This window comes from Crotalus tigris, unplaced genomic scaffold, assembly GCF_016545835.1.
Source record: "Crotalus tigris isolate CLP2741 ecotype Arizona unplaced genomic scaffold, ASM1654583v1 scf7180000018301.7375997, whole genome shotgun sequence".
NCBI classification, from domain to species: Eukaryota; Metazoa; Chordata; class Lepidosauria; order Squamata; family Viperidae; genus Crotalus; species Crotalus tigris.
In genome coordinates this window covers 1,932,041-1,956,515 of record NW_024096931.1, presented here as the reverse complement: position 1 = coordinate 1,956,515, position 24,475 = coordinate 1,932,041, and the positions used below count along the sequence as shown (strand labels likewise).

At 48.9% G+C, this 24,475-nt stretch overlaps 1 protein-coding gene across 5 annotated transcripts in view; it reads left to right on the top strand.

Annotated features, from left to right (window-relative positions):
- Window positions 1–24,475, top strand: part of CASKIN1 (CASK interacting protein 1) — a 118,084-nt gene that overhangs the window by 71,009 nt on the left and 22,600 nt on the right. Inside the window, exons 2-11 of one of the 5 annotated variants that reach the window (XM_039349710.1) lie at window positions 267–318; window positions 9,368–9,465; window positions 9,943–10,088; window positions 11,151–11,246; window positions 11,751–11,881; window positions 13,377–13,485; window positions 13,648–13,756; window positions 16,984–17,078; window positions 18,333–18,450; window positions 21,212–21,454. In XM_039349710.1, the coding sequence (XP_039205644.1) occupies window positions 267–318; window positions 9,368–9,465; window positions 9,943–10,088; window positions 11,151–11,246; window positions 11,751–11,881; window positions 13,377–13,485; window positions 13,648–13,756; window positions 16,984–17,078; window positions 18,333–18,450; window positions 21,212–21,454 (1,197 nt within the window). Of the gene's footprint in view, window positions 1–266; window positions 319–2,951; window positions 3,309–9,367; window positions 9,466–9,942; window positions 10,089–11,150; window positions 11,247–11,750; window positions 11,882–13,376; window positions 13,486–13,647; window positions 13,757–16,983; window positions 17,079–18,332; window positions 18,451–21,211; window positions 21,455–24,475 lie in introns of those variants that run through there. The other 4 variants (XM_039349712.1, XM_039349714.1, XM_039349711.1 and 1 more) reach the window with 4 other exon arrangements.

Here is a 24,475-nt window from a genome sequence, read left to right as displayed (position 1 = left end):
CATCTTAGCGGGCATTCTCCAGAGACACCCCCCCCCCCGAGAAAGCTTCTTCCTTAAAAGCTTCTTGAGGACCATCGGGGAGGAGGCTGGCTTCGTTTTGGAAGGGAACCTGCTTCATAATGGAGGTGCCGTGATGGAAACACAGACCGATTATTCTCAGAGCGGGTGTTTTTGGCAGCTGATGCATTTCCTGGAGTGCCTGGAGAGATTCCCAGAGAAAAGGGTCTCCTTCCTCTAATCCATCTCTCTTCTCTGCCCCCCCCCAGAGCTCCTCGGATCGGCCAAACGGGTGAACGTGAACTTCCAGGATACAGATGGGTGAGTTGGCCATGCCTGGCTGCCCGCGAGTCTCGCCATGATCGGTGGGGTGTCCTTTTATCCCAGAGGCCTCTGTACAATGTCCTCCTTTCTCCCCAAGCATCTTGTGGGGGGGTTTTCTCTTTCTTTACGGGGGTTCCTACCGTCTCTTGGTGGGTCCTGGCTCCCTTCGCCTTTTCAACTGCTGACAACACTGGCATTTCTAAATTCTGCCGCACAGCTCCCAGAGACCGGTGAGGTCCCATAGATTGGGCCTCCTTCAGGTCCCGTCGGCCAGACAATGTCGGCTGGCGGGCCCTCGGGGAAGGGCCTTTTCTGTGGTGGCTCCGACCTGGTGGAATCAACTTCCCCCCGAGGTTCGAACTACTCCCACCCTGCCGGCCTTTAAGAAGGCCGTTAAAACCCTCCTGTTCCGGCAGGCCTGGGGCTGATGTCCCCGGGGGGCCGGGATATGATCGGACTCGCGGTATGACTGCTTTATTTTATTGTTTTATCATTGTTTTAACTTTGTACGCCGCCCTGAGTCCTTTGGGATTGGGCGGCATATAAATACTATAATAAATAAATAAAATAAATAAAGAGTTGGGCCCAGGGGGTCATGGAAAAGCGACGGAAGGGCCAAAGGCGGGGCAGAACCCCTCTTCATAGAAAAAAAGGGAGGGGGAAGAAGGAGAAGCAGGGATTGGGAGAGGGGAAGCACGTACACCTCCCAGAGAACATCTCAGGATCTCCACTGAGGAAGCACACGGTGGGTCTGGCTGGTCTTTGCGGCAGGATTTAGTGCTGGGTGGGCAGAAAACGTGAACCCATGTAGGCAGGAACTGGGCTTGTGTTGTCTGCCTTCGGAGTTTCTCGAGCCATGAACTGGGCCGTCCCTCTCCTAAAAAAGAGAGAGACTTCAGAGTCACCCAGACAGTTGCGCATTTCCAACCTGCTACCAGATCTGCATTGAGTAACCGTGCAGCTAAGAAGGTCACCCAGGGTTTCTTAACCTCGGCGACTTGAAGATGCGTGGACTTCAACGCCTACGGAAGTTGTGCTGGCTGGGGAATTCTGGGAGCTGAGGTCCACACATCTTCAGGCTGTCAAAACCGAGAAGAACATTGGTGCGCAGGTGCCTGTCTGGTGTGCAGGTGCCTGTCTGCCAATGATCGGGGTGGGGCAGGATCTCTCAGCAGCAAACGTGCCCCCTGACCTTCCTGTCTATGAAGATCCCTTGCGGCAGCTGAATCTGCAGCCTGCATCCATCGGGAACTAAGGAGGTCCTAGTAAAGTAGGAAACACCATGCCTGTTGAGAGACCACACAGTGATCACAATGTGGGAAGTGAGGGTGCAACTCACACTCTCTCCTTTTAAATCCCCCCCCCCAGGGTGCCAAGAATCCACTCGCTCATGGGGCTGACTTTGGCAGAAGCAGAAGACCTGCTGAACAGAGGCTAGCCTGCCCTGTGGGGGAGATCTGCCATTGGCAGGGATGGTTTAGGACAGGGGTCTTCAAACCCTGGTTAAGGAGATTCCTCCGGTTGCAGCCAGAGCCAACACCACGCTGGCCCACTGGTCTAGTTGCTGAGACACCATGCAGGGCGTCTGCTTGTGGTGGTGGGGGGGAGGCGATGGCAGAGATCAAATCCGAGCTTCAGAGCCCCGTCCTGCCCTGCAACACCACAGCTACCCACCCCAGGCCGTTAGAGGGAAACGGCCAATAGGAGCCGGGCAGACCCTGCATCCTCTCACGTCACCAGCCCAGCCACTGTTGAAGCCAACAGCCTTGTTGTGCATCCAGCCCTGCATGGTCAGGGGAAGGTGGGGACCAGCCACTCCCGAGAAACGGAGCGCCAGCTCACCTTGGCTCCTGGGCAGGGAAGAGAGGAGGGCTGGGTCACACGGAGGGTCGGCCAGGCATCTGCCTGCAAAGTTAGGGAGATACCAGACACCACCTCCTCGCATGCAGTGCAGAGAAGTCAGTTTTGCTGCAGGAAAACAACCAACTGAGGCAACCTTTGCATTCTGTTTCTTCCAGTTCCACCCTGAGAAATTAGGTCACCAAAGAGCTGTTGGAGATTCAGCAGACACCCCCCCCCCAGGGTCTCTCCTCTCTCTCTCTGCCTCCCTCCTTCCGAGTGGGCCCCTTTGCAGTGACCAGGAGTTGCACAGTGGCTTTTTTCTCTGGGTGTCTTTGCAGCCCACTCAAAGAGACTCTCCTGGGCAGGGGGTGTCCCCCTTCCGCTCAGCCCTGGTGGGAAATGAGGGGGGGGGGTCAAGGAGAATGTAGAGAGGGAGGAGGAATAGTAAATTGCTTGTAACTGCTGTAAAGAAGATAGATTCCTCCCTCCTTCCCGCCCCGCTTCCTTCCTTCCTTCCTTCCTTCTCTTCCTTCCTTCCTTCCTTCCTTCCTTCCTTCCCTCTCTCCTTCCCTTCCTTCCTTCCTTCCTTCCTTCCTTCCTTCCTTCCTTCCTTCCTTCCTTCCTTCCTTCCTTCCTTCCTTCCTTCCTTCCTTCCTTCCTTCCTTTCCTTCCTTCCTTCCTTCCTTCCTTCTTCCTTTCTCTTCTCCCTTTCCTTCCCCTTCCTTCCTTCCTTCCTTCCTTCCTTCCTTCCTTCCTTCCTTCCTTCCTTCCTTCCTTCCTTCCTTCCTTCCTTCCTTCCTTCCTTTCTCTCTCTCTTTTTCTCTCCCACACATTTAGCCTTTTCCTAACTTTTCTTTTTATATGTTTTCATGTTTATATTTTATTTACGTAAAGCTCCAATGAACATTTTGAAAAAGGAGGGGCAAATGAATATTTGCTGAAAGGAGCAGAAGGTGGGCGACAAGCAAAAAACAATGTTGGACGTGCAAAGAGTCTTTCCTGCCTGCTGAGTTGGTCTCCTTGATTCAAAACAGGGCACGTCATCCAATCCAATCCTAATGATCCAATCAAAGTACAAACCAGGGATAACGATAGCAAAATCAAAACTGACCCCACTTCAGGATCATTCTGAGAGGAACAACCAGGTGGGGACGGGACTGCTCCTTACCCTGCAAGGCCAGTCAGAAAAGTCAGGATGGGGGGAATGAACATTGACAACCCCTCCCTCCAGCTATCCTCCCCTCCCCCATCAGCCACCAGGGGTCCTGGACCCTCCAGGTGGGGCAGGAGATTGTCCAGCCTCTGAGCAGCCATCAAGGGCTTGGGAGGTGCTGTGGCACATCCCTTCCTCTGGCTTCCCTGGCTCCTGGGGGGGGGGGAGGAAATTATTTCAAAGGGGGGGACTCATTGCTCTGCCCCCCCCTGTTTTCCAACCTGATATCACTTCTATCTCCAAGAAGCCTTTGCCTGTCAGAGGGGCTGGAGTCAGGGGGAGCAAACCCCTTTAAGACAACAATCCCCCCCTCTTCAAGGTGGGTGCTCAAGAACTTCTTGGGCAGGGGCTCTACCTGGGTTCAGAGCGAGGGGAAGGCAGACGTCCCCCACAGGGAGAGAGCCAGGCTGAAGCGAGCTATGGCGCAAGTGTTTGGGGAGGGGAGCCTGGGAGTGGGGCAAAGGAACCCCTGGGGGCAGCAGGAAAGGGGAACCCCACAGCAGGGGGGAGGCAGAGGAGGAGGTCCTCAAACTCAAAACTGAAAACATCTGGAGAGGGAGGGGAGGAGGAGGGGGACTTTCTCTTCTTCGCCTCCGCTATGTTTGCCCTTTTGTGGAATCTTTTTGGAAAAAGGGTTTTTCTATTTTCAGCTATCTGTCTAAAAGGGTATAGAGCAGGGATGGCAAACTTTTTAGAGACCGAGTGCCCCAAAACCACCCCACCACCCCCGTTCCCGCTCTGACCTGCCCACTGGGCCACCCACCACCTCCTCGGCCCACCACAGGTCACCCAGGTAGCCTAGCAACACCATGGCAGCCATACCCTCCGCCCATGCCCCACAGCATCATCTGCGCGCAAGGGGTGCAAGTCTTGTCCCCATTGCCCGGCTACCATGTCCTTGGCTGTGCTGCTTCGTGTGGACCGCGCCCAAGGGCAACTCTCCTCTGGGGGAGCTGCTGGTGAGGAGGGGGCCGTGGGAGGAGGCGGGGCTGGGGAGACAGTGCGGGTGCCCACAGAGAGGCCTCCGAGTGCTGCCTCTGGCACCCGTGCCATAGGTTCGCCACCATTGGTATAGAGCAGTGGTTCTCAACCTTTTTAATGCTGCGACCCCCAACCGGTCGTAAGTCGAGGACTAAACCAGTCGTAAGTCGAGGACTACCCAACCGGTTGCAAGTCGAGGACTTTCCCTGCCCGGGAGCATCGCGCATGCGTGGTGCCGCCCCCTGCGCCGGCCGAGGCGTAGCTGGCAAGCGGCAGAGACGGAGCAGGCCGACCACCGGCTGGGCCACCAGCTGGCCCAGCCCAAGGGAGGTAAGGCACCCGCCGGAAAAGGGGGAAAAAAATGGCAGACAGCCTTGCTTGGCGACCCCCGTGAAATGGTCGATCGACCCCAAATGGGGTCGCGACCCATCGGTTGAGAACCGCTGGTGTAGAGCCTTCTGCTTGACCAGGGGGGTGGACTAGAAGACCTCCAAGGTCCCTTCCAACTCTATTCTGATTGATTGGTTCGAGGCGGCCGTACAAGCAGGGGGTGGGTGGGTGGCTGGGGGTTGCTCAAGAGCCCCCTCTGCCGGGTGCTCCCTCGGCACCTTCCCTGGTTCGGTAGGTGAGGAGGGGTCCCTGCGCTAAGAGGGCAGGGAGGATCCCGACGTTTCACGAGGGGATCAGAAAGGCTTACAACTCGCCCATTTCCCAGACAGGCGGTCCATGAAAAGAGAACCCCGGAGGTGCCCCAGAGGGTTGGGGTGCTGACTTCGTTAGGGGTGTTGTGGTTGCCCTGGGACCCACCCCATGGACCCCTGAGAACACCCAGATAAAGCAATTAAAACAAGACAATAAATAATACATAGATAGAAACGAGAATTTTATGCACCAGAAGAAAACTGAATTTGATCTGACTTCTTTGTCTTGCCAACGGCTGGGGACCCAGGCTAGCAGCTCAGAAGCTGGTCTGGATCAGGCGGATGTCACACAGATCAGGTGGATGTCACACAAGCAGATCTTTCTCTCCATAATTATATTTGCCATTTCCCTTTTTTCGCTTCCGATTTTGGCTGGCTGTTTGCTTCCTGATGGGTTTTTGCCTGTTTATTAATCAGATTCATGGGCCACTTTTTTTGCCATCAGATAATAGACAGAATAACAGACTTGGAAGGGACCTTGGAGGTGCTCTAGTCCAACCCCTTGGTCAAGCTTTCGAATCTCTTCTCGAAGACCTCCAATCTTCTGGAGGCCATTCCACTTATTGTTCTCACTGTCAGAAAATTTCTCCCGGGTTCTACGTTGGATCCCTTCCTAATGATCTTCATCTGTAATTTCTTGTCCTGCCGTCAGGTGCTTTGGGGAACAGGTTGACGCCCTCAAGAAGCCAAGGCCACTTGCTCATTGTTGGTTGGGGGGCTGCATGTTTTTTGCTTCCCTGCTCTTAAATGGTGTTGGCTTCTCCAAGAGCCAGCTGAGGTTCATCCTACCAGAAAAGGCAGAGACCTCTCCATTTTCCCAGAGAATCGGCTGCTCTCCAGTGCCTTTGACTCCTTCACCCCTCTGCAGCTCTCCGGCTGGGTTCCCACAGCAGGCCGAACTTGGCTGCTATAATAGTCTGTGTAGAATAAGGTTAAAGCTAATCTTAGCCTGTTGTGTGCTTGCAGCAGCTTTGAGGGATAGGATCGGGCATCTTGTAACTCCCTCTTCCTTACCACAAAGAAGGCAGCAGAGGCCCTAGAGCTGCAAGGTGTGCGTTTGTCCTATTAAAAATGGAGACTATCCCAGGTGGGCACCACTTGGGCACCTTCCCAGCATTCACATATGCAACCACTTACAATCCAGAGCTGGTGTGTTGCAAGTGACCCCAAATGCTTAACCATCTGCAGTTGCAGAAACAGGTTCCCCCCACCCGTCCACTCAGCCATCCCCAGAAAGCTTCCATATTTGGAGGGTCATGCATTTCTGCTGGTCTTGCTTTGAGATCCGGAGGCTGACTTCCTGCCACATTCCTGGCAACCCCCAAAGTCCAGAGAGCAGTTTGCAGACTGGATTTGGGGTGTTTGCTCTGCCTGCAAAGGCGGCGAGCTGAATCAACGCTGGTGCTTCTGGATCGGTGCCTTTTTTGTTCCTTTCCTAATTGACCTCAGCCATAAAAGTAGTCTTGTTCCCAGCAGCAGCGGAATTATATTTTCTTTCTTTTTAAATAAAATTTTAATTAAAAGTTTTACAAAGAACATAAACGCTAACAAACTAATAAGAAGCAAAGGAGGGAGGGAGGGAGGGAGGGAAGGAAGGAAGGGAAAAGTGCAAAAAGCCTAAATAAAAAGAAGCTTCCTGTTTCCTTTGCAGCAAATATTACAATTACAAAATTATCTCTTACCTTATGATTCCAAAAAAAGCTCCCTTTTGTCAATTCCCCATTTTTTTAAACCATCAAAACCACAATTCATCACTGCTTTTTTTTTTTTCTGTTTCATCCAAAAAGTCTGTAAGGGGTTTCCAGTCAACCACAAGTATAGCTAATGTCTTTTCTCTGATCAAGGAAGTCAATTTAACTGTCTCTGCAAACTCCATCCTCTTCACCAACCCATTCCTCCACTGCAGGTAGTTTCGATCCACATTTCCATTATGCATCTTCTACAGCAGTGATGGCGATAGAGACCAGTGCCCAAAACCTGGCCCCGCCCCTGCTCCACCTCCTGTCCCGCCTCTGCTCCCTCCACCCAGTCCCCTACCCCGCCTGCCAGCAGGACCACTCACCGCCTACAGGGCCCACTGCAGATCGCCCAGATAGCCCAGCAGCGCCATGGCCACGCTCTCTGCCTGCTCCCCGCAGTATCAACTGTACAGGATGGGGAGTGAGGGCAGAGTCTTGTCTACGCTGCCTGGCTGCCATGTCCTTGGCTGCGCTGCTCCATGTGGGCCACACTCAAGGGCGACTCTCCTTCCGGGGGGGCTGCTGGAGAGGAGGGGGTCACGGGGGGAGGCGAGGCTGGGGCAACGGCATGTGTGCCCACAGAGAGGGCTCCGAGTGCCGCCTCTGGCACCCGTGCCATAGGTTCGCCACCACTGAACTATATTATATATTTTATATGCAGCCCAAGACAATTTTTCTTCACTCAGTGTAGCCCAGGGAAGCCCAACATTTTGAAATAAGCTGCTCCTAAGGCTGAGAGAGCAAGAGAGGCCAGGCATCCGACTGTCTTTGCGTCTAAGGCAGGATTAAAACTCACAGCCTCCCAGTTTCTAGCCTGGTCTCTCGTTCTACAGGTAGTGCAAGTATGGCACCCGTGCCATAGGTTCGCCACCACTGTTCTAGAGCAGGGGTTCTCAACCTTGGCAACTTTAAGACTTGTGGACTTCAACTCCCAGAATTCCTCAGCCAGCTTTGCTGGCTGAGGAATTCTGGGAGTTGATGTCCACAAGTCTTAAAGTTGCCAAGGTTGAGAACCCCTGTTCTAGAGTGTCAAGTCACAGCCTCTCCAATCCATCTGCTGAGGGAGAGGGAGCCGTAGGATGAGGATTCGGCAACTTCCTGGGAAATATCTCTAGAAGGTCTACAGCCTGGAATTAAGGAGAAACTTTCTAACAGTGAGAACAATCAACCAGTGGAACGTCTCGCCTTCAGAAGTTGTGGGTTCTCCAACACTGGAGGTTTTTAAAAACAAGAGTGGACAGCCACTTGTCTGGAATGGAATATCTCCTGCTTGAGCAGGGGGTTGGACTAGAAGACCTCCAAGGCCCCTTCCAGCTCTATTTTGACTGATAGATTGAAGATCAGCAAACCAGGTCTCCCTTTGGCAGAAGCCACGTTGACTCACCTTCAGCGAGGCTTCTGCTCCTCCTTTGAGTAGATTGCTAGTCTGGCTGGGGAGTCCTTGCAAGGCGAGCTGGGTCATTCATCCTTCTCCCGGGGCACGGTGGCTGCCCAGGGTGCCCTGAAATCCTCAGGGCAAATCAGCGGAATTATTGTGCTCACCGTTGTAGAGACGGGAACATTTTTTTTAAATCTGTGTGTTTTCATTTCAGATCTTCCTTCCGTGCCAAGCTGCACATTATGCAGCGGAGGATTAAAAACTAATAAAGCAATCGTATAATGCTGACAGGAAAGAGCAGTTCCAGAAATCAAAAACCCAGCTCGATTAAAACAGGATCAGGCTAAAAAAAAGAGAGAGAGAGAGAGAGAGAGAAGGAGAGAGAGAGAGAAGTTGTTTTAATTAGACAGAGGAAAGTACTCCGAAAAAAGAAAAAAGAAAAAGAAAAAAGTCTGCAGGTGGAACGAGATACATGGGGCCCAGAGACGCTCATAAGAAAAACCTTTGCAAAGTGGATTTTCTTGCAGAAATTCTGGTCAGCCTCTTGCTGAGGATGGAGGGGCCACTCTAGAGGTGCCTAGACCAGCTTTGCAATCCAGAGCTTGGTTATTAAAGAGGATCAGAGTTAGAAAGGACCTTAGAGGTCTTCTAGTCCAACCCCCTGTTCAAGCAGGACACCCTATATAATTCCAGACAAATGGCTGTCCAGTCTCTTCTTAAAGACCTCCAGCGATGAAGCACCCACAACTTCTGGTGGCAAGCTGTTCCACTGATTAATTGTCCTCACTGTTAGCAAGCTTCTCCTTAATTCCAGGTTGCTTCTCTCCTGGATTAGTTTCCATCCATTGCTTCTTGTCCTGCCCTCTGGTGCTTTGGAGAATAGGTTGACCACCCCTCTTCTTTGCGGCAGCTCCTCAAATACTGGAATACTGCTATCATGTCCCCCCTAGTCCTTCTTTTCTCTAGAGTGGCCATACCCAAATCCGGCAGCCGTTCTTCATAGGTTTTAGTCTCCAGGCCTTTGATCATCTCAGTTCTTCTCTGCTCTTTTTCCAAAGTCTCAACATCTTTTTTAATAATGGGGTGACCAAAACTGGATGCCCTGTTTCAGGAGTGGCCTTACTAAGAGGAGATCAGCTTGAGGGGCAGGGGTGAAGGGTGGTCTTGGTGATCTTTGCTCCTGCCGTGACAGGTTCTCTGCCTTGCATCACGCCGCTCTCAACGGCAACACGGAGCTTCTGCTGCTGCTGCTGGAGGCCCAGGCTGCGGTGGACATCAAGGACAACAAAGGCAAGCGTGGAGCTGGGGGGAGGGGGTGTGATGGTGCCAAGTCAGGAGAGCCCCCCGGTAGGGACGGGGCGTGGAAAAGGAGGCCAAGGTTGGGTCCTGGCTCCAGAGCACCAACCAAGTTTGTGCAGGGAGGCAAATTCTCTTGTCGTTGTCTCCCAGAAAGAAAGATGGCCTTCAGCCAGGACGTCCAGACAGGGCCAGTCGAAAGCCATCTTCTTCCTTTGGGGAGAGGTCTACAAGAGCTGCCCTGGTAGATGTCCCACTCTTCATTGGAGCCAAAACCAAATACAGAAATTATCATCGGGCAGGACAATCTTACATCCCTGATTTCGTAACTGCCAATTGCCTCTTCTCAGATGGATCGTAATCTGAGTTCACCTCTTGGCTTTGTGGGATGGTCATTCTTTTGACTGGCCGAAGGACCTGCTCTCTCTCTCTCCCTTTCTCTCCATTCCTGAATTTCTGCCTCTTCGGCAGGCATGCGCCCCTTGCACTACGCTGCCTGGCAAGGGAAGAAGGAGCCCATGAAATTGGTGCTGAAGGCCGGCTCCTCGGTCAACATCCCGTCGGACGAGGGGCAGATCCCTTTGCACTTGGCAGCCCAGCACGGACACTACGATGTGGTAAGAGGCGGCTTGAAGCAGTCTCGGTCGGAGGAGCCCCGGGGATTGAAGTTCACACATCTTCAAGGTGCCACGGTTGAGAAAAGCTGCCTTGACAATTCTGCTCACCCCCCTCATCTTTACAGCCCTATGAACTAGGAAGTCTTTTCTGAGCCTCTTGCTCTGCCCACTAGACAGCTGTGCAGCCTTCTTATCTAATTGTCCATCTCTTTGCCCAGGTTCCAATGGCCCTTCCCACATACCATTACAGTCTCCCTCTCCCAGAGGCAGGTGGGCTGTGGGCAGCAGTGTCTCTAGCAGTGGCCATTGGCTCCAAAAGCACCCCAGCCATTTGACCTGTGTGCCCTGTGGGTAGTGCACATTAAAAGGAGGTGATTGACAGTATATTGAATAACTGGAGGTTGTATAAATGTTTATAGAAGTATATACCGAGAAGGTTAGAGAAATAGAAGTATTAATATTATTGTATATATAATACAGATAGGGAAATTTGGAGAGAGGAGTTGCTCGGACATTACCCCTGAATTGTATCTGAAGAGGGATGAGAGGGAAAAAAGGAGAGGAGAGAGAAAAGAGTAAAGGAGGGGAGAAGGAAGCAGGAAGGTTGGAGGAGAAGAGGAGAAGTGGGGAGAAAGGGGAGGAGAGTGGTGAAGAGGAGAGGAAGAAGAGGGAAGTAGGGAAGAGAAGAAAGGGAGAAAGAAGGTAGAGAAGAAGGAGTGTGGATACGGTGAAAGGGAAAATGGGCGAGCAACACCCAAAGTCATGTGTATGTATTTATTTCATTTATTAAAAGTATCTTATATATGAATGTAAAAAGAATGTATGTTAACATCTGATAAATATTACGGTATATGTATGGGGGAGAGTTTGGAAAAATAAAAAATTATTAATAAAAAAAGGAGGTGATTGACAGGTTGCACCTCCTGGGTGGGGGTGGTCTTTGGAGGAGGAAGAGGCAACTGGGGTGGGGGTTCAAGTGGAGCTAATGGGTGCATTTGGCAGGCTGGGTCTGTGCCAAAGGGGGTCTGTGGGCTTCCCACTCTCTCTCTCTCCATCCCCCAGTCAGAAATGCTCCTCCAGCACCAGTCCAACCCCTGCATCCTGGACAACAGCGGGAAGACCCCTCTGGACTTGGCCTGCGAATTTGGCCGCGTTGGGGTAAGTCTGATCTTTGGGGGGGGGGTTGTGAAAGAGAACCAGCCACAAACCCCGTTAAGGGCTTGTCTGCAAAATATGCTGTCAGATGGGAGCTGGTGGGGGCTTCGGTACTGCACTCCCCCCCCCCCGAGAGTCCAGCACTCTTTGCTAGAACTGCCCCCACTTTTTTTGATCTTTTCCTTCGAGATTTGGGGGTGAGATGTCAAATGTCCCTTTGATGCCCCCCCCCCTGTGAACCACCTGCTTAACACCCCGGTGGACCTTTGCATTGCTGGCCACGAGGCCAGGCTTTGGGGCAAAGGGGTGGGTTTGTGTCATTTTGTGAGTGTAAATATGAAACCTCGGAAATTTCTACAGGGTGATGGCAAAACCTGGGCTTTTCTTGAGAGTACTAATTGGGGTACTGAGGGTCTCTTGTGTCGTGTTGGAAGTGGGGGGCTTTGGCTGCTCTCTGGGGAATGGGAGGAAATTCTTTGGCACCATCTCTGTTTCTTGGACTGCCAGGTGGTGCAGCTGCTTCTGAACAGCAACATGTGCGCAGCCCTGTTGGAGCCCAAGCCGGGGGACATCACTGACCCAAACGGGACCAGCCCACTGCACCTGGCCGCCAAGAATGGGCACATTGATGTCATCAGGTGAGGTGAGGGGAATCCAGGCCTGAAGAAGACCCTGGGCAAAAGTGAGGGTCAAGATGGGTGGCCCATTCTGACAACATGCAGCCCGGGCTGGTCTCCTTTCCTGTGAAGGTGGCAATGATGAAGGAGCTGCCCCAACCAGAGGCAGTGAGAGTGGTCCAAAGAGGACCATCTGTGTAAATAGTTTGGGCACAATATTGATTTGGATAATTGGCAAAGTTTATGGGAAAAAAACTTAAAAATTACTTTGGCAACCTCCTCTAAGGAAAACCTCTATAAGATGTTTTATAGGTGGCACCTCCCTCCCACAAGATTAGCACGAATGAATAAGGGGAAATCCCCAATATGTTGGAAGTGTGGAGAGACCATTGGGAATCACTACCATATGTGGTGGAAATGCCCAAAGGCACAAAAATTTTGGAATTTATTAAAGAAATGGCTGGAAGAAATTTTGCTAATAGATATAGAGGCCAAACCGGAATTTTTTTTATTGGGAATTATAGAAAGAAAATATAAGAAAGATACAAATTATTTATTACTGCATATAGTAACAGCGGCACGAATAGCCTTCGCTCAAAAATGGAAAGAGAAAGATGTTCCAACCGAAGAGGAAATATTACTGAAAATTTTCAGTTGCGCAGAAATGGATAGACTTACATTGGAACTCAAGGATAAAAGTGAAACTAAGTCCTACAAAATCTGGGAACAATTTTATGATTGGATAGATAACAAGAGGGTAGCCAAGACAAATGTATAGTGTTAAAATAAAATATACATTATAGACAAATGTATATTTAAAAGATAAGTAAATATACAGAAATAAGGGGGAAAGTGCTAATATTATATTATAAATAGCGAGCAAAGCTTAAGTACTATATGTCTATATGAGTATTAATATACTGTAAAGTGATGGAAGATGTATGGAACCAATGACATCATATCTATGTCTCATGTGTTTTTAATTTTGTATTATTAATAAAAAAATTAAAAATAAAAATAAAAACAAACAAAGAGGACCATCTGCACAGGGACCGGTGGAGGAGGTTAAAAAAAAAAAAGCAAGATGGCCGCCGTGGCTGGGACAAAGCCCCATCACTCTTGGTGTCCATCCAGGCCTGTAAAAAGTGGCAAGATGTCAGTCACGTGATGGTGGCCACCTTTTTGATCTCTTTGACACCACCACCACCAGAAGGCCCCGAAGGATCCTCCCCACGTGCCTTTCCTGGGCTTGGGACGTTCTCAGACAGGTTGCCCAGCTTGTTCCTGAGGAGAAAGGAGACCCCCTCCTTCTCCTTGGATTCCCCAAAAGAGCACCTGTTGAACTTCTGCCTTCCACCCCTTCCCTCCCTTGCACTGGAGGTTTTAAGAAGAGTTGATATCATTGTGGACAAAATGGCAGCCATTTTTTCCAGAATGATAGAGGGTCTTGAGCAGGAGGTTGGACTAGAAGACCTCCAGGGTCCCTTCCAACTTTGGTTCCGTTACTCTCTTGCAGGCTTTTGCTCCAGGCTGGCATAGACATTAATCGTCAGACGAAGGCAGGGACCGCCTTGCACGAAGCGGCCCTGTGTGGCAAGACGGACGTGGTGCGCCTCCTCCTGGATGTAAGCCCCCCACCCTTTGCCCAGGGATGAAGGGTCCCGCAGAATCTTCCCGAAGGGCCTGCAGACCCCCTGGGACTGTGGCTACGGGCTACTGGCATCCAGGGGCAACTTCAGCTGCTCTTCACTTGGAGTCCTGAAACAGCCCCCCCTTCTCTTTCGCAGAGCGGGATCAATGCCCATATCCGGAACACCTACAGCCAGACCGCCCTGGACATTGTCCACCAGTTCACGGCCACGCAAGCCAGCAAGGAGATCAAGCAGATGCTGCGAGGTGAGGATGGGGGCCTCGTGGGGATGGGGTGGGAGTGGGGGTCTTTTCATTTGAAGGGCAAAGCAGCCAGAAAACCCTCTTCAGTTGAGGCTGAGCTGCACCTGGTGGTGCCCTTTCCTTCGTAACTGGGAGGGGGCGTGCAAGATAGCTGACGAGGATTTTCTCTCTTTTCTTGCTATTTCTTGCTGGCTTGCACTTCTGCTCAAGACACTAAGCTTTGTGCGCCCCCCCTCCCCCTTCAGTTTTCCTCCCAAGGACCTTTGTGTGACAAACAGAAACTGGCTCAAAGACAGCCCATTGGGACCCCCTTGTCCCAACCCAGTAGTGTACCTGGGACCCCTGCACGATGTGCGCTGCGGCGCCTCCTCTGACACCAGGCCATTTTGACCAGCCCAGATCTATAACTCTTAATGGTGTGATGAAGCTCTTGGCTCTGCCTCCATCTGCTGGCTCGGGTTGGGGAAGACAGGCTGAGCGTGATGGGGGTGCTGGTGGAAGAGCCCCCTGCCCCGTGGCTCCAAGGATGCCAATTCCTGCCCAGCAGCCTTGGTCAGAGAGAGCAGAGCAACGGGGGCAGATGAGGAGGACAAAACCCCTGGGGCAGCCGGAGGAATAGGCGGGTTTTTACTCTCCTCCTGAGATTGTAGGAGCTCCATCACTGGAGCTTTTCAAGAATAGACTGGACCACCGTTTGACTGGGATGATATAAGGCTCCTGCCTTGGGCAGGGGGTTGGACTAGAAGACCTCCAAGGTCCCTTTCATCCCTAGGATACTAAGCCAGTTTTTTTTGTCACAGTCTGGGGGTTTTGGAATATGTGGATGATGAGGAAGTGTGGGGGGGGCTTTGAACTTCCTTCCTTCCTTCCTTCCTTCCTTCCTTCCTTCCTTCCTTCCTTCCTTCCTTCCTTCCTTCCTTCCTTCCTTCCTTCTTTCTTTCTTTCTTTCTTTCTTTCTTTCTTTCTTGCCTTCCTTCCTTCCTTCCTTCCTTCCTTCCTTCCTTCCTTCCTTCCTTCCTTCCTTCCTTCCTTCCTTCCTTCCTTCCTTTCTTTCTTTCCTTCCTTCCTTACTTACTTACTTACTTACTTACTTACTTACTTACTTACTTATTTACTTCTTACTTACCTAAATGTAACTCTGGCCAGCTTACGATGTTAAAACAGTAAAACTATACAAAACATTGATATGATATGATATAATATATAACCTGGAACAGGAATTCACCCCCACCTGTAGGGTTGACCCATGCCCCTCCTAGCCAGGCCGAATGTGAGCAGCTCTAGGAGACCCTTAGCAGCTTCCTGGGAGGACGCAAGGCCTGATGGTCTTAAAGCAGTGGTTCTCAACCTTTCTAATGCCGCGACCCCATAATACAGTTCCCCATGTTGTGGTGACCCCCAACCACTTATACATCACCGGGTGCCAGGGGCGTGGCCAAAGAAAAGGGGGAAAAAATGGCGGACAGCCTTGTTTGGCGACCCCCGTGAAATGGTCGTTCAACCCCAAATGGGGTCCCGACCCACAGGTTGAGAACCACTGTCTTAAAGGAAGGAATAGTGGACCTTCTCATGAAGAAGCCTCCATAGACCCGGCTTTTCTTCACTAGATTTGCTCAGTTTCCAGCCTTCCATTCCTGATGGATGTGTTGAGAAGTTTTAGTACCCAGGGATAAGTCAATTATTTGGATCCCTTTCAATTGGAACCCGGGCCTGGGAGGGCAGCAGCAGTGATTGTTCTGGCCAATTCCTTTGTGAACCCTTGATGGACTCCTAGTTCTCCTCTATTAGATCCATCTTTTATATCATTGATCATTAAATCCTTGAGAACCCTAATACAGTGAGGGAAAAATTATTTGATCCCCTGCTGACTTTGTACGTTTGCCCACTGACAAAGAAATGATCAGTCTATCACAGGGGTAGTCAACCTTGGCTCTTTTATGACTCGTGGACTTCAACTCCCAGAATTCCTCAGCCAGCATGAGGGAACTATGGCCCCTTCATGACTTGTGGACTCCCAGAATTTCTGAGCCAGCATGGGGGAACTATGGCCCCTTCATGACTGGTGGACTTCAACTCCCATAATTCCTGAGCCAGCGTGGGGGAACTATGGTCCCTTCATGACTCGTGGACTTCAACTCCCAGAATTCCTGAGCCAGCATGGGGGAACTATGGCCCCTTCATGACTCGTGGACTTCAACTCCCAGAATTCCTCAGCCAGCATGGCTCAGCTTGGAAACCTCTCCCTTTCCCCTCAGCATGGCTGGTTCAGGAATTCTGGGAATTGAGGTCCACCAGTCAAAAGAGCCAAGATTGCCTACCCCTGGTCTATCATTTTAATGCTAGGTTTATTTTAACAGTGAGAGACACAATAACAACAAAACAAATCCAGAAAAACACATTTCAAAAAAGTTATAAATTGATTTGCATTGGAATGAGTGAAATAAGTATTTGACCCCTTTGCAAAACTTGACTTAGGACTTGGTGGCAAAACCCTTGCTGACAATCACAGAGATCACCAGGTTTGCACACATCTCAGGAGGGATTTTGTCCCACTCCTCTTTGCAGATCCTCTCCAAATCATTAAGGTTTCAAGGCTGATGTTTGGTAGCTCAAACCTTCAGCTCCCTCCACAGATTTTCTATGGGATTAAAGTCTGGAGACTGGCTGGGCCACTCCAGGACCTTAATGTGCTTGAGCCACTCCTTTGTTGCCTTGGCCATGTGTTTTGGGTCACTGTCATGCTGGAATACCCATGCACGATGCCACTTACCGTCCTGCTTAGATCAAGACTCTCTGGGGATGGTAGCTCAAGTTTTGATTGGCACCCAGCTGGACTCCTGCAGTGCACTCTGCCAGGGGCTGCCTTTGAAGGCGAACCAGAAGCCGTAATGGGCAGCTAGGTTCCGGATGGCTCACCTCCTGTCAGGTGAAGCTGCTGCTTGGCTGGCTCAATTCCAAGTATCCGTTATTCCCTTTAGGGTTGAGTACCAGGATGTGTAGGCCACACTTTGCCAACTTCCACCCTGCTCATCCTGCTTCCATCTTGGTTGGCATATAAGGGAGGGTGTGAACCTGCCTTGGTGTTTCTCCCAGGCACAGGTGAAGATGGCATGAATGATAGCGGGCCCAGAGGGCAAGGTCAGCAGTGGGAAGGGGTGCCCAGGGCACATCAGGGGCTGTGGTGCAGGTCATCCATCTTTCTGACCGTCTCTTCCTCTCTTCCTTCCCAGACGCTTCGGCCGCCCTGCAGGTCAGGGCCATGAAAGATTATTGCAACAACTACGACCTGACCAGCCTCAATGTCAAAGCCGGGGACATCATCACGGTGAGCCTCCTGTGGGTGCTGAGTCCTGAGCCAAAGATGGCCTTTGACACGGTCCAGTTTTGCCACCAACAGATGCCCGTCTCTCACTTGAAAGCTTCTACTGGGGGAGGGTAACCCACAAAACGGGGCCCGGCCTATCTGGGGGCCGTTCCCCTCATTGGCGGCCTTTTGCCCCGTGGTGATGTGACTGCTTTTTGTGATGGTTTTGCCCCAAATTGACCTTTACTTCGGGTTTGGGCAAAATTGTGACGTTCCCTTAAAAACTGTGACGATTCGCTCAGCAACCCTCGCAAAAAGGCCATAAAGTCATGTGACCAGCCCACTTTTTTTTTTTAAATTGAAAATTTTTAAAATTTTACAAAAACAAAACAATTTTCCCCCAACCCTCCCATTCCCTCCCCCGACCTTCCCAGAGCTGAATATAGGCTTAATTAAAATTTCTTCAAAAAATCTTAAAAAAAATATAAACCATAAATAAATCTAAATACATTACTTAAGAAAATTATAAGATAATTAACAATAGTGTGCATATGAAAAACATAAATACAAAAAATAAATGTTTAGAAAAAAAAAAGAATAAAGAAAAGGAAAAAAGAAGAAGATAAAAAATATTAAATTTTAAATATAAGTTATTAAAAAACTAAATAATATTTTTTTATATCCAACTTATGTTGTATAAAATCTATCCATTTTTTCCATACCGCAACATACTTCTCTTGCGATTGATCCTTCAAGAAAGCTGAAATCTTTGCCATTTCCGCCAAATAAGAAACTTTAAGAAACCACTCTTGCAAAGTAGGCAAAGATTCCTTCTTCCAACATTGCCCTACTAACAACCTTGCAGCTGTGTGACCAGCCCACTTTTTGACAATGACGACTTATAGTTGTGTCGGGCAGGCTCCATTACGGCCATAACTTGAGGACCACCCATAATAAATATTAACCTTATGCCTTAGGGCACATGCGGAGTAAAGAATGGCCACTGGGACTGGCTCTGGGTTCAGGAGATAAGAGGCCACGTCTTTGGATGAGCTGCTGGCAGCGGCATTTGTGGAGGAGAAAAAGTCAAGACGGTGGCTGGAACTGTTTGAGGGAAGCCTGCTGTCGCCATCTTGATTTTCTGATTCCCCCTCGCAGGGGCCCGTGTCCCGGCCATTCCTTGCTGCCTTGGCCCTAAATGGGTGGGCTCGGATGCTTGCCGCTGACCAGCCTTTGCCTCCTCTCTCCCCTCTCCCCCCCCCACCTTGGCCACAGGTGCTGGAGCAGCATGCCGACGGCCGGTGGAAAGGCTGCATCCACGACAACCGGACAGGCAACGACCGTGTGGGATACTTCCCGTCCACCCTGGTCGAAGCCATCAGCAAACGTACAGGCAAATATCACTCCTGGGGGGGGGCTTCCCAGCCTTCTGGGGAGTGGAGGGGCAGGGATTGGGGCTGCTTTTTCACCCATTGTTCTCTTTTGGGCTGCCTGCGTTTGCTCTGCTTCGACTGGGTGCTTCCAGATAAGCATTTTATACATCGTGGAGGTTTAGGCTTGGTGGGAACGGGGGGAGGGGGTCTTTCCTTGCACCCCTAAGCCCCCTCGCTTTCCTGTCTCTTTGATTTTTGCCACAAAAAAGAGAGAGAATTGAGAGCACCCCCAGGCTTCGGGTTGGCTAACATCTGGAAGCATTCAGTGGGTGCTCTTGGAGAAGAACAGATTTAGATACCGCACGCATTTCATTTTACTCCCGTTAAAAGTAACCTCAAAGCCTAGAGTAAAAAACATGTTGAAGAAAGAAAGCCAAAGGGATCAAATTCCAGCCAGTGCAATCCAGCAACGACTGAGCATCTACTCTCTTTTCGGAGCTGAAGAGCTCCATGGCCTGATGGGGCTTCAACGGGGACAGCAGCCAGCCCAGGCGGTCGGGAATGATGGAAGCTTCCAGAGCTTCAAGAGCAAAGGCCCCTTTCCGGACTGAGCACAGATTGGAGATGTGCCTAGACAGCTGGGCCACAGAGAATAACGGAAGGGACCTTGGAGGTCTTCTAGTCCACCCCCCTGCATAAACAGGAGACCCTATACCATTTGAGGCAAACGCTTCTTGAAAACCTCCAGTGATGGAAAACCCACAACTTCTGGAGGCAAGCTGTTCCATCGACTGATTGTTCTCACTGTCAGAAAATTTCTCCTCAGTTCTAGGTTGGAAGGATTTTCCCTTAGGACAGTGGTTCTCAACCTTTTTAATGCCGCGACCCCCCCCAACCGGTCGTAAATCGAGGACTACTCAACCGGTTGTAAGTCGAGGACTACTCAACTGGTGCAACACCGTTGGCAGAATGGGACTTTTGGTGGGCTCAGCAGGGCAGAGACAGCCTGGACAATTCCTATTGGCTTTTGAAAGCCAATCGAATTAGACTCTATTCAAGAGAGTCTATTCTATTGGCTTTCAAAAGCCAATAGAAGAAAAGGGAGTAGCACAGCTAAGGAAAAGGGGGAAAAAAATGGCGGACTGCATTGTTTGGCGACCCCCGTGAAATGGTCGTTCGACCCCAAATGGGGTCCCGACCCACAGGTTGAGAACCACTGATCTAGGGCATTATTTTTCTGCCTTGGTCGTTTGAAGATGTATGGACTTCGGTGCCCAGAATTCCCCAGCCAATCTGGAGGATTCTGGGAGTTGAGGTTCCCAAATCTTCAAGTGGCCAAGGTTGAAAAAAAAAAACCTGCCTCTAAATTTACCAGACCTGAGTTATCAAAATCAAGACGTCCATAAGAGGGCAGTGAAGGCTTAGTGTTTTGGACGCTCTCTGGCACCCTCTTCTGGCTGCTCAGATGTAGTAGCCTTTGCTGGAGTCTCAAAGCTGCTTTTTCAAAAAGGCAACCGGCCTTTTTTTTCCCTTGAGGAAGAAGAAAACATTTCACTTCTCATCCAAGAAGCTGCATCAGTTGTGATCATCAGTTCTGGTGGTGTTGGTGTTGGTGGTGGGTACTATCTCCACAGATCAGTGTTTCTCGACCATTTTAAGGCATGTGGACTTCAACTCCCAGAATTCCACAGCCAGCAATGCTGGCTGTGGAATTCTGGGAGTTGAAGTCCACATGCCTTAAAATGGTCAAGGTTGAGAAAACACTGCCATAGATCCTCGCTGGAGATTTGTGAGGCGGGAAGGTCTTTTGCACCAGACCAGTTGCAAATGGGAAACTCAGCTTCTCAACCAGGAATCACTGGAAGCTTTTAAGGAGAGACTGGACAGCTACTTGTCTGGAAGGGTATGGGTCTCCTGTTTGAGCCTGGGGTTGGACTAGAAGACCTCCAAGGTCCCTTCCAAGGCTTACTATTCTGTAAACTATAGCCTATGGTCTCAGCCAGAATCTTACTCTGTGTAGCTGAAGGAAAAATGAACCAGCTGCTTGAAACCACAACCTTAAACTGGGGCTTGCTCATATTCCTGTCCTACTTTCTCAAGGTTGGATGGCTCGTAATTAAGTTTTTTTTTACCTCTCCCCTCCTCCTGATTATTATTTTTTTCAATCTAATACTTTGCTTTATTGCAACTGGAGATTTGGTGCTGGAAAAAAAAGTAGTAGATTATCCTATTTAAATTCAGTTAGAATCCAGTTACACGTATAATTAATATTGTAAGCCCCAATTTCCTTTGAAGGCAGATTAAATCCTCAAGAGCGGGGTAGGTGGGAGAGCGGAACGGGGGCCTTAAAATCAGGTAAGGCCACTCCGGGGTTTCCTTAAACCTCGTGAAGTGCATTTCGCTGAGCTGACGATGACTTGTGAGCACGTCCTTGGCTGGCAGGAGTGTCCTGCAGCCTGCAGGCATCCCTTTTCTATCATAATAATTACCCAATAATCAATTGGGGAAGGCTTGGGAGTGCTCAGAAGGGTTTGCGTGCCAGATCTTAGAAGTATAATTGGCATTAATATCCCTTTCGATAGGGGAGAAATTGAAAAGAAAGAGGTTTGCTAGCGAGGCTGTTGCAAAAACTTGAGATTTCAGTGGGGGAGGGTTGTCGGTCACTTGGCTGTGTGTGGCTCCTTCCTTCCATCTTGCGGGACCCCCAATAATCCACTTCCTGGCTCTCCTTCCCAGCCTGGAGCACCCACTTCATGTTGCCTCTTGTGTTTCTGTTATCAGGTCCGTGGGATGCAGACCCTTCCCCGGGGCAGTATCAAGCCATCTCCCTCCCAGCTGGAGGGGCTGCCCTGCCCAACGGCCTCTCTGCCCCCTCTATCTCCTCCTCCTCCTCCTCTTCTCCCCCCCTCCATCAGCTCCATTGCCTGCCTCCACCTCCACTGCTTTCCCATCAGCCTCTTTTCAGTTCCTTCGGCTACCGCCGGCTCGCCCATGGCGGCACGGAAAGGCCTTGCGCCAATCCAGGTAGACCCTCCATTGCTTGGTTCGTTTTATGTTGTGTTCTGTTATGCTTTGGCCCTATTGCGTGGTCCTTCCATGGATCCCGACAAATATTTGTGTGGCTTTTCATTTTGTCAGGGTTTTTTTGGGGTGCTTTGCATGTGCAGGCATTTGTGGGTCAGCGTGTGTGGTTGGGATGATGAAGACGAGGAGCAGGTTGATCCAGCAGCTGGGGCAGGGTAGGGGGTGAGAGGCCACTGGGGACACTGAGGGCATCTCATGGGTGCTCTCACAAAATTCCTGCCATGGGAGGCAGGGCCAGTCCCAACAGCTGTGGATCAGAAGACCAACCACCTGCCCCCACTTCTCTCCCAGAAGGTCCCGTCGCCTTCTGCTGAGCTTCTAGACCAGGGTTCTCCAAATTTGGCAACTTTAAGAAATGTGGACTTCAACCCAGCATAGCTGGCTGGTGAATTCTGGGAGTTGAAGTCCACAAGTCTTAAAATTGTCAAGTCTGGAGAATCCTGATCTAGAGGGAGGTAAATGTTTTTGTCAAGTATTCACCAAGAATTTCTTTCAAAGAAAGAATGGGGTTGGGAGGTGTCCTTGGGAATAAACATCTTATTAAGCAGTGGTTCTCTCTTTGGCAACTTCCAGAAGTATAGATTTCAACTCCCCAAATCCCCTAATTTATATGACTATTGCTGAGGATTCTGGGAGTTAGGTCCACACATCTGGAATTTTGCCCTGGCTGAAGGACACAGTGTAGCAAGCCCTTTCTTAAAAAAAACAACAACAAAACAAGAGTTGGAAGGTAACTTGGAGGTCTTCTATTCCAACCTCCTGCTCAAGCAGGAGACCCAACACCCTTTTAGACAAAAGGCTGTCCAGTCTCACCTCTTCTTAAAAATTAACTTTAGTTGGAGCTGAGAGCCTGATGACCAACAAGGGATGAGCCCACCACTCTGATCTTTGTGTGGCTTCCCCTCACTCAGGAGCAGGATGTTTTCTACCATCATGGAAGTGCCGGAGCGGCCAAGTTATGCATCATAGACATTCTGCTTTACAGCTGCATTGCTCAGTGACAGAAATTCCAGTCCCAACTGCTGTTATGAACGGAGAACTCCTTGTCGAATTGCATGAAAAAGGAACGAGAGCCACAGCTTTGCAGCTTGGAATTTCTCAGAGTATTGTGGGGGGGGAGCCCTGTTTAGACCAGGGGTGGAGGAGAGAAATGTCGTGGGAGACGAGCCCCCCTAAGGGGGCAGTCACTGTCCTGGGTGAGCTCCTAAGAGACGCCCTTTTGCCCAATATAGATAAATATTTTGATAAGATATTTTATGTGCTGTTTTTGTGAATTTTTATGCATTAATGCTGTATTCTGTTATGCCATACAATCTCTCATCTATGTATGTATGTATGTATGTATGTATGTATGTATGTATGTATGTATGTATGTATGTATGTATCTGTCTGTCTGTCTGTCTGTCTATCTATCTATCTATCTATCTATCATCTATCTTATTATCTATCTATCTATCTATCTATCTATCTATCTATCTATCTCATCTATATCTATCATCATCTATATATGTCTATCATCTTTCTATCTATATCTATCTACCTATCATCTCATTATCTATCTTCTGTCTATCTATCTATCTATCTATCATCTATATCTATCATCATCTATCTGTCCATCTATCATCTTTCTATCTATATCTATCTATCCTCATCTCATTATCTATCTTCTATCTATCTATCTATCTATCTATCTATCTATCTATCTATCTATCATCTATATCTATCATCATCTATATCTGTCTATCTGTATCTATCATCTTTCTATCTATCCTATCTATCTATCTATCTATCTATCTATCTATCTATCTATCTATCATCTATATCTATCATCATCTATATCTGTCTATCTGTCTGTCTATCTATCATCTTTCTATCTATCATCTATCTCTATCAACTATATCTAGTCTGTCTTCTGTCTATCTATCATCTATCTATATCTCTCTATCTCTCTATCATCTATCTCTATCAACTATATCTATCTGTGTCTGTCTATCATCTATCATTTATATCTATCTATCATCTATCTCTATCAACTATATCTGTCTGTCTGTCTATCATCTATCATCTCTCTATCTCTCTATATCATCTATCTCTATCAACTATATCGTCTGTCTGTCTGTCTGTCTGTCTGTCTATCTATCTATCTATCCATCCAACCTCTCTCTTTATCTATGTATCTATAGTGTATTCTATCTATCTATCTATCTATCTATCTATCTATCTATCTATCTATCTATCTATCTATCTATCATCATCATCTATATCTGTCTGTCTATCTACCTATCATCTTTCTATCTATCATCTATCTCTATCAACTATATCTAGTCTCTGTCTTCTGTCTGTCTGTCTGTCTGTCTATCATGTATATCTCTATATCTCTCTATCTGTCTATAATCTATCAACTATATCTATCTGTCTATCTGTCATCTCTCATCTCTCATCTCTCACCTCTCTCTCTCTCTCTCTCTCTCTCTCTCATCTATCTCTATCAACTATATCAACTATATGTATCAAGCCTCTGTCTGTCTATCTATCTATACAATCTCTCTCTCTCTCTTTATCTATCTATGTATCTATCATCTATCTATTATCTCTATCTATCTATAATCTATCTATCTATCTATCTATCTATCTATATCTATCTATCTCTGTCTGTCTATCATCTTTCTATATCATCTATCTCTATCAACTATATCTAGTCTCTGTCTTCTGTCTCTGTCTATCTATCATCTATCATCTCTATCTCTATATCTCTATATCTCTCTGTCTATAATCTATCAACTATATCTGTCTATCTATCTATTATCTATCATCTCTCTATTGCTATCTCTATCTATCTATCTATCATCTATCTCTATCAACTATATCTATCAAATCTCTATCTATCTATCTATCTATCTATCTATCTATCTATCTATCTATCTATCTATCTATCTATCTATCTTATGTTGTATATATTGT